The sequence below is a fragment of the Porites lutea genome, chromosome 5 (assembly GCF_958299795.1).
Source record: "Porites lutea chromosome 5, jaPorLute2.1, whole genome shotgun sequence".
NCBI classification, from domain to species: Eukaryota; Metazoa; Cnidaria; class Anthozoa; order Scleractinia; family Poritidae; genus Porites; species Porites lutea.
Window position 1 is genome coordinate 286,339 of NC_133205.1, and position 8,841 is coordinate 295,179.

The 8,841-nt window shown below is 36.8% G+C and overlaps 2 protein-coding genes across 2 annotated transcripts; both read left to right on the forward strand.

Moving 5' to 3' along the window:
* Window positions 1-39: 39 nt before the first annotated feature.
* Window positions 40-408, forward strand: LOC140936743 (succinate dehydrogenase assembly factor 4, mitochondrial-like). The gene has a single exon (XM_073386223.1). The coding sequence runs from the start codon at window positions 40-42 to the stop codon at window positions 406-408; it is 369 nt and encodes a 122-aa protein (XP_073242324.1).
* A 1,472-nt stretch (window positions 409-1,880) lies between these two features.
* On the forward strand, window positions 1,881-8,679 carry LOC140937534 (eukaryotic translation initiation factor 3 subunit J-like). Its single transcript, XM_073387096.1, has 10 exons — window positions 1,881-1,906; window positions 1,994-2,079; window positions 2,184-2,250; window positions 3,621-3,736; window positions 3,972-4,030; window positions 4,424-4,467; window positions 4,625-4,740; window positions 5,908-5,965; window positions 6,460-6,533; window positions 7,179-8,679. Exons 1-10 carry the CDS (start codon window positions 1,894-1,896, stop codon window positions 7,311-7,313), a joined length of 768 nt encoding a protein of 255 aa, XP_073243197.1. The 5' UTR covers window positions 1,881-1,893; the 3' UTR covers window positions 7,314-8,679.
* Window positions 8,680-8,841: the final 162 nt, after the last annotated feature.

An 8,841-nucleotide genomic window follows, 5' to 3' on the forward strand; every position in this document is an offset into this window, starting at 1 on the left:
GAAGCTAGGGACCCAAGAAGTCTGGTATCCACTGTAAACATGGCGGCACTGTTGTGCAATCGTGTCGTTCCCTTTACACGTATATTTGTTAGAAATAAGAACGGCAAAAGCTTATTTTCTGATGTAGCGACATCCAAAATACTTTTAAACACCACCTTCTGGCGTTATTGCAGCCAAGGTGTTCATGGCGAGGATACAAAGAAGGTGACCGAGGCTCCCGAAACTCAACAAAAGTCTCAGAAAGATTATGGCGACATTAATGAAAAAGAGGTGCCTGCTGAAGAGGATCCTTACGCTCCGTTTCCAGATGATGTGAACCCAGTTACAGGGGAAAAAGGTGGGCCAAAAGGACCAGAACCAACCAGATATGGAGACTGGGAAAGAAAAGGAAGATGTATAGACTTTTGAAAGACATCAGTAATATTTTCATGTATGCTACTGTTTCATCAGTTTGTGGCTGTATATACAGACAATGCTCTGCACATGAACAAATACCGTATACTTTACGACTTTAAAGACTTACAAATCTGATACAACTGTTGAAGAAACTGATTGCAAACACAAAATGGATCAAAATCCACCAATCACAAATGACCTTTTGAACCCATTAAAGTATTACAAGTTTTGTTTTCCAAGAGGTGCGTTAAGATGATTGACGGCAGCAAAAAACGCAATCGTCAGTAGGCTATTGAACTTCAGAATTTGGTGGTAAATATCTTATCAAGGGTCATCAAACTTATGTAATTTTGGTTAAAACAATGAAGGAGAAGTTAATAGTAACTTAAACCTTCTTAAGCACACTTAATCTACAATCAAGTTGACAAGATGGAAAAGATAGGTAAATAACAGGAAGACAAGTGAAGACGTATGATGGGAACAAGAAATATCACAGTTTTAGTTTAGAGTGCAAACCTACTGATACTTACACTGTCCCAGAATAAATGCTGTTATTTCATGTCATAATAAAATACTTCTTTTCATTTGATTTTCTGCTGTTTGTAATGAGGCAACCAATTACCTAGACCACCTGGTCCTGCCAGGAGCACACTGTCTCAGTTTCTGCTCCTCTAATAAATCACCCCAAAAAAGGCACCCCACTAGCGAACAGGGGAGCTGTTTACAGACAAATCTTTATAAAAAAAAAATGATAAAAAAAGTTAACACTCAATTCCCGACTCTAGTGTTGGGGTGAAAAGGAAAAACAGGGTATTCATTATGCTCTATTTATATTTCAGATCTTTTTCAGAAATGTTCGTTATTCCACTATCGTACCCTTATAAAGGGCATTGTTCCAATATTCCATCTCTAGTATTTCTTTCATTCTTCTTCTATTTCTCTTCAGCACACAAATGACAAACAAATTTCATTTGGAACGTCCCAACCGGGAACAGGACTACATTTTCAGAATTTTTGTTTGTCCCAGGAATTTTCTAGTGGGACGAGCCAAAAAAGCGTTTACCATTTACATCCCGACAGAAATTTCAAGGAATTTGTGGTAAACAACCCATGACATAACTCGCCCAGTGTAAAGGAATCCGGATTCTGGAATCCGGAAATTTGTGTTTGTGGAATCTGGAATCCGGGAAAATTTTGCTTGTGGAATCTGCAATCCTAGGCTACGGAATCCGGAAGCAACTCAACGAATCCGGAATCCCACTTAATCCAGAATTATCCAAGTTCCACTGACAAATACTGGAATGCAGTACTTGGAATTCGGAATCCACAGCGTGGAATCCAGAATCCAAGACTGTCCTGGATTCCTTTACATGGGTCGACATCCTTAAATTCTGAGCGCTTCCAAATTTGGAAGCGCTAAGGTTATAGGGATTGATTAGATTTCGTAACAGTTTTATCAGCTTCCCACAATCCAATGCGTGCTACATAACAATCAAAATGGCGGATTGGGGTGAGTAAAGATGCACATGGCCCGGAACAACACAAGGGTTATTTAGTTTTAGCCTGATTCCTTTTCTCTACCTTTTAATCGTTTAAGATGACGAAGATTTTGAGCCCCAAGAGTTTGGCGTTAAACAATCAGACAAATGGGAAGGAGAAGACGAAGATGACAAGGATGTGAAGGTAATAATAACTTCTTTTAGCATCGGCGATAAAAAATTTTTGTCATTCATTTATTCAGCTTTACACCAGTACAGGAAAGACTTGATTACATGTTTGATTCTTAGGATAACTGGGACGACGATGAAGAGGAAGACACAGAACAGAAAGCAGATTCAACACAAACGGAATCCGGTAAGGAAGGACTTGGTATTTAGTAATTACTAAAATTACTTGTAATCAGCAAAATTAATAATCTAGAAAAAAGAAGTGTACGGCTTTTGTCGCCCAGCGCAACACACGTGGTCCAAAAATAATTTTTCCTAGGCAAAAATATATACATGATGGGACCATTGCGGTGAGACTATGTATGTGAATCATGTCTATAAAACACAGTTAACAAAATTATACAAGGTAAGTCTATTTTTTAAAAAAGTTTCAAGTCAAATTGCAAGTTTATTTCTGTATATTTAAAAGAAAATTTACAAAACTGCTCTACCCGCAATTAGCAGGGCTAATGTAGGCGGGTAGGGCAAAACAAGGGTGCATTACTTCCATTGGAATGATGCAGATTAGGATCAATGATCTGAGATCACTCAGATAAATTATAGCAAACCAAAGAAACCAACAAATTCACCTTGGGAAAAGAATCGTTGGTTCATTTGATGTACCATGATCTGAGTGAACTTTGATCACTCATCCTGATCAGGATCAACCCAAAGGAATTCATCTGTAGTTCCTCGTGAATTGGGACCAGAGGATTCTGTTTGTGAAGACGCCAGAGTTAAGAGATCTGATTTTAACACTAGGCCCATAGCAAGGCCAAAATAACTTGGGGGAAGCAAGTTAACCCAACCAAAGCAACCCTGCCCCCAATAAAAAATTTCCATTAGCTAATACAAGTAGGTCATAAGGGGTGCCAAGATTTATGTTAAGTAGATACTTATAGTGTTGAATTCGTGAGAATTTTCATTGATATGCTACACCTCTATGGTATACCAGGGGGATACTAAGATATGGGTGAAGATAATTTCTATGCATGTGAAGAAGTGCTTCAGATGCAGGTTTTTGTCACTGAGGGGAGAAGGGGAGGGGCAAAAAATGAAAGTCTGAATAAACGTCTTGGGGCATAAATGCATATATGAGAGTAATGTGATGACAGTATGGCATATGAATAGAAATCTCAATGCATTTGGGTGATTTGAAGGTCCGTAGAGGGAAAACGTGCTTATTTACGCAGCACGTGAATCTATTTTGGAGCAAATATGCAAGGAAAATGGTAATGCAATATTTTATGTCAAAATTATCAAAAAAGACAGCTTTAAGAGGATGTCACTTTTAAAAAAAATGCTTTGCAGCAAAGGCTCTATTAATATTTCTGGCTTTTATACTTATTTTAGTCTGTCAGTATTAAGAGTGTGTGATTGAACTTCTTTAAGAATACTCTGTTTATATAGTGCCATGTGATTAAGTTATGCTAAATATTGTTATGTGAATGTTTAAAGAAGTTCTTTTTTATTGATTTATGTTTTTCATCCTTTCTATGTCAAATGGAACATAAATAGCTCCTGCAGCTAAGGTGAAGAAAAGGAAAACAATCAAACAGAAGATACTAGAAAAAGAGGATCAAGCAAGAGAAAAGGCCCTTAAACGTGAGCAGGATAAAAAACTACAGGATGAGGTGAGATCTTTTGCTAATACTAGTTTACACATGTATATTTTAGTTATTTGAAGAATATGATTAAGTTAAAGTTTATCAGAGTATCCAGAGAGCAGTGATTTTGCTTTAAAACAAGGAACAGGCAAATTTTGCATTACCACTTACAGACGTTTTCCTGTTTACCTACTGGTAATCGAAACATTTACCTTCTTGCAGGTAGCTTTCAAGTGATAATTGACTTTATTTCTCTTTTTAGGAAGAGGAAAAACCTTTAACAGAAGAGGAACTTATGGCTGAAAAGCTAAGAAGACAAAAGTAAGTGTGCTTTGTGCCCAAGTCAACCCAACTCAACTTTATCAAAAGGTGGGGGTGTGTCTAATACCAACTCAACAGTGAAGAGGGGAGGGGAGGTGTATATAATAGGCAAGGGGGTATCTGTTAGTTCAGTTATGATATTAACTAGCCAACACTTCTGAGGTATTGGTAGTTACTGATAAGTTAGTTGCCACATCATCATGATTGGCTACCCAAGCAAGCATAATGGATCTATCTTGCCTGCTTTAGATTTACCTCTTTTTTCCTGTAAGATTAAGTTTTCCTCTGTTCATAGTATTAGTTCCTTTATTTACCAAGCTTGCTCAGTCAAGATTGTGGATATTGGTGAATCTGAGGCAATACTGACTCTGCTTTTGGATTTAACATTTTTAGATTGGTGGAGGAATCAGACTTGGAATTAGCAAAACAAGCTTTTGGTGTGTTATTAATGTCTAATAGTGTTAATTTCTCTTTTGCACAAGGGTAATTCATTGTTGTGTTATGTAAATGTTCTACTCCTTCTTATTTTCTTCTTTCCAAGGTTTTCCACATTGAATTAATGCAGGTTAGTGATATCACTTGTTTGATTCCTAGGTGTAACGGATGATATACCGGTAGACACAAAAAGTATAGATGCAATGAGTCCTAGCACAAGAGAAGAATTTGTCCAACTCAGTGACTTAATTGTAGGAAAATTAACAAAATATGAGGTAAGGATTGCATAGAATCTTTTATCTTGTTGTTATCGTAGAGCACTCATTAAAAAACTGTTTGTTGAAATAATAGGCGTTTTGCATTTATTGATCACGTGATTAACTTTTGGTAAACACGAAAACAGTTAGCTTTTGAAAAATTTTGTCAGCATGAGATGAAAGAACATTTAAAAATTAGGTAACCTGTAAATTTTCAGCCATATATCTCAAAAGGGGCGATTGCAACAGTCACCGAAAATTAGAAGGATTTGTATGAGGAAAACAACTTTTGTCACCCAGTCACATTTGAATAGTTTTCCAAACAAATCCTTGTAAATTTTGAAATTTTCAAACTGTCGTGAAATATTTCCTTAAGTATTACAGGGCTCAAATCTCCTTTTCATTCGTAACAGGCACTTTGAGCCCTTAAATGCATAAGGGAAAGATTTAATGACAGTTTAAAAATGTCAGAATTTACAAGGAGTTGTATGGAAAACCACTCAAGCGTGACTGGGTGGTAAGAGTTGTTTTCCTCATACAAATCCTTCTAATTGTCGGCAGCCGTTGCAATAGTTATACACCTGAAAATTTACAGGTTCCCTAATTTCAATACACTCTTTCTGCTCGTGCTAACAAAATTTGTCAAAAGAAAACTGTTTTCATGTTTATTGAACGTTGATCATGTGATCAACTAATGCAAAAGGCCTGTTGGTAACTATTAGTATGTTTAATCTGACATTAATCTGACAAGCGCGGATTATTCTGTGCATATGACACCATGGACAAAAATGCCTCTTTCATGAAGGGAATCGTTCTCAAGGTAGCTTTTAGCCTCGTTTTCATGTTTGACCTGTTGTTTTCGAGTCTACTGAATTTTTTTCATGTAGTTGTCTTTGATATATCACTTGAATTTCCCAGTTTTTCATCGAACTTTCAATTTAAATGTCCTGAAGGGTATTTAAAAATGGCGTTTTGGTACATTAGCCTATCATTGAGTCATTTTTCGTTTAAAATTGCTAAAATATTCAGAGAGGGATGACAACATGGCCGGGAGACGAACAAGATCTTACACAGTATTTGTTTTAGAGCCTGAAAACAACAGTTACACTTGTAAAAGTTCTATTAAATTGACCCCTCCAATGAAAAAAAGATATTTATTTACTCACTTTCTTTGTTCATTTTCAGTCTTGTACAGAGTATATTCCATTCTTGGAAATGCTGTTTAGAGATTTATGTGCTGGCTGTGAGTAAAACTTGTTTGAATATATTTCACTTATCTTATACAATCTATAACCACATTGAATTCTAACACTGAAAACGGCTGCTGTTTTACTGACCAGTAGATAAGGTTGACGTAAAACTAGAAAGGAAAATACAATAAAGATCTTAATTACATGCGACGAGAAATGTACTAAGTAAACAAATACGAATACAAACTTAACTAGAAAATTACAACAGGCGAAATAATAAACCAAATAAAAGAGGAAATGAAAGAAAGACTTATACCTTGTGAGCCTATTATAAATTTGTCCTGAAAAACCAAAACAGATTGCTGAACTAGCGAGCAAAGTAATCTCTGACCGCCGAGCTAACGATCATCCAACTTAAAATAATGGCTTGGTCACCTGACTCCTGGGCTGGCTAGTAGCCACACAATCTCTATCCTTAATGTTCAGTTACAGCCTGCTGTAGGTGGTAAATTAATGAAAATGAAATGTGTTTTTATTCTTCTTTCAGTGGAAGCTGAGGATGTTAAAAGATTAGGCAGTGCAATAAATATTTTGTCATCAGAGAAATTAAAAGCCCAAAAGGTGAGCCATACATTTGATAACAGAAAAAGGTAAAGTAATATAAGAAAGGGGAGCAGTTTCCTCCCCCAATTTTGACCTGGGTTCAATACCGAGCGACAACGTCATACAGTTTATGTGTGTTGAATTTGTTGTTGGTTCTCTTCGTTGCTCTGGCAAGTTCAGTTTCTTTGGGTACTCTGGCTTTCTCTTCTCCTCAAAAACCGACATTCTAAATCCGGATTAAATCTAGAAATTGTTGCCAATTAGCCACAGCTTTATCAGTTCTTTAAGCTGTCATATGACACCTTCACTAAATAATGATGGTTTACCTTCAATCAGCAACAAAATTGCCAAGACATTGTACTAAAAAAAGGTAACTTCAGAGAACAAAACAATCCGCACCCCTCCCCCCTCCCCTCTCCCCTTCATTCAAAGTTGGGGTGTTTGTTGTTTTCTTAAAGGTAGCTTGAACAGTGGCACAACATTACATGGAGGGGATGAGGGAGGGAAAGCTTTATTTTATCCTTTTGAAGTTGTTCAAATGTCTGAAAGGTCCTTTATGGCAGAGTGCCTCAACTAATTTTGTTGGCGATTGTTTGTCATTAGAAGTATTCTCACTGATAATGTTATTATTTTTTGACTCACCATTTGGATATTTTTTTGCAGGCCAAGAAAGGTAAAAAGTCTGCTAAGAAAGCAACTTTAGCAGGCACCAGTGCCAAGGCTGGCAGAAAAGATGATTTGGATGCATTTGGTGGAGGAAATTATGATTACGGTGATGAATTTGATGACTTCATGTGACACTGACTTGGACAATCAAAGAGAATAAAGTGAAAATTAACAAACAATACATTCAAAATATAGTATTGTTTGCTGAAAACTTTAATGTCAACACTGAGCTAAGTATAGACACTTGCTTCACTTAGGTCATGGGACAGAGCCTGTAGCATGTTAGTGTGCTACAAATGAATATTTTAAAAAGTGACCCAGCTAATAATGAATCTCACTGGAAAAGCTTAGCTTCCAAATATTTAAGTTAATAACCCAGAGCATTGATCAATAATTTTCAGAGTAATGTTATGTGTCCCACACACACTACTTTGGACATAGCTGATCTTTTTTAATTGAAGGGAGGATTTGTCACATCTGGCCAGAACTCTTACTCTCTCTTCTCTTTATGATGGACACAGCTGGGACCAGTGCTAGGGGTCCATCTCTGGGGTGTACCCAGCCTTTTTCAAGGGGCAAGAAGGAGTGCAAAATATCTGAAATGGTAGCTTACAGGCTTGTGTGCATGTACTAGTCGTTGGAAAACAAGCTGTTGTTAAATATGCCATCTTAAAAGGTATAGAATACCACGGTAACATTTTCATTTACATTTTGAAATCTTATGTGCAAGAGCAAAACCCCCTTGAACACTCCCTCCCGTTTGTACTCCCCTGTGTATTCCCCTGATCTTGTAGCATGTCTGCCTTAAAGAGAGTCAAAGAATATGACTGAGAAACGGCAGGGACCAACTCCAAAATGTCCATCATGTGGAGTTGGGAGAGTGACCCTTTTTTGTGGGCAAATAAAAGTAATCATATTACTTTAATCTGCTGATGCTAGTTGAAATCTCAAGTTGGACCTTACTTCATTTCCAGTTACTTGTGATTGTTTATCTGGACATATTAAGGGGCCAAGAAGGGGTGAGAGGGCAGCTGAATTACATGTATCACCTCCTGTTTTCACTCTGTCCTTGTTTCCATCATCCCCAAATTGAGCTTCACATCTTAGAAGAGTGTGTAGAGGAGGTAGAGATGGACCTACTGAAGAAGCAGGTCTTCTTTATTTTTGGTCGTTTTTGATAGATGAACAACACTTTAACTATTTCCAGACCCCCTCATGTCAGGCCAGATGTGATAATTTGCCTCAAGTCATTACAAGATACCCATGTTTTCAGACTTAGCAATGCAAAGAGAAGCTATGGAGAAAATAAATCTATTTTACTTAAAATATCGAGTATAGTTCCAATCTTTCCTTGCTTTTCAAGAAGAAATCAAGAAACGTATCTGAACATAGTTTGGAAGCATGTTATCTTATTCTCATCAACAACTTCACTTTGTCAAGACATCTTAAATATATAGTCTTAGTTTTCTATGAAATCAATAAAGTAAAGTGAACTGACTCTTTGTGTGTAGTTTATATCTGAAAGCTCTTAGTTTAGTTGAGAATGATCCTGACTGTTGAAGCTGACTTTTTTCTCTTTATCAAATTAATGGGAAACAGTACGTTTTTGTTCATTACTTTGATTAGCAGCTTTGACATTCAAAGTAGACAGACTGCAAAT

Bases quoted from the DNA above. Each gene is read 5' to 3' on its own strand.
- LOC140936743 (XM_073386223.1), top strand. From the start codon at position 40: ATGGCGGCACTGTTGTGCAATCGTGTCGTTCCCTTTACACGTATATTT.
- LOC140937534 (XM_073387096.1), top strand. The intron at 2,251-3,620 runs GTAAGGAAGGAC...GAACATAAATAG, and splicing joins TTCAACACAAACGGAATCCG to CTCCTGCAGCTAAGGTGAAG. The intron at 4,741-5,907 runs GTAAGGATTGCA...GTTCATTTTCAG, and splicing joins GAAAATTAACAAAATATGAG to TCTTGTACAGAGTATATTCC.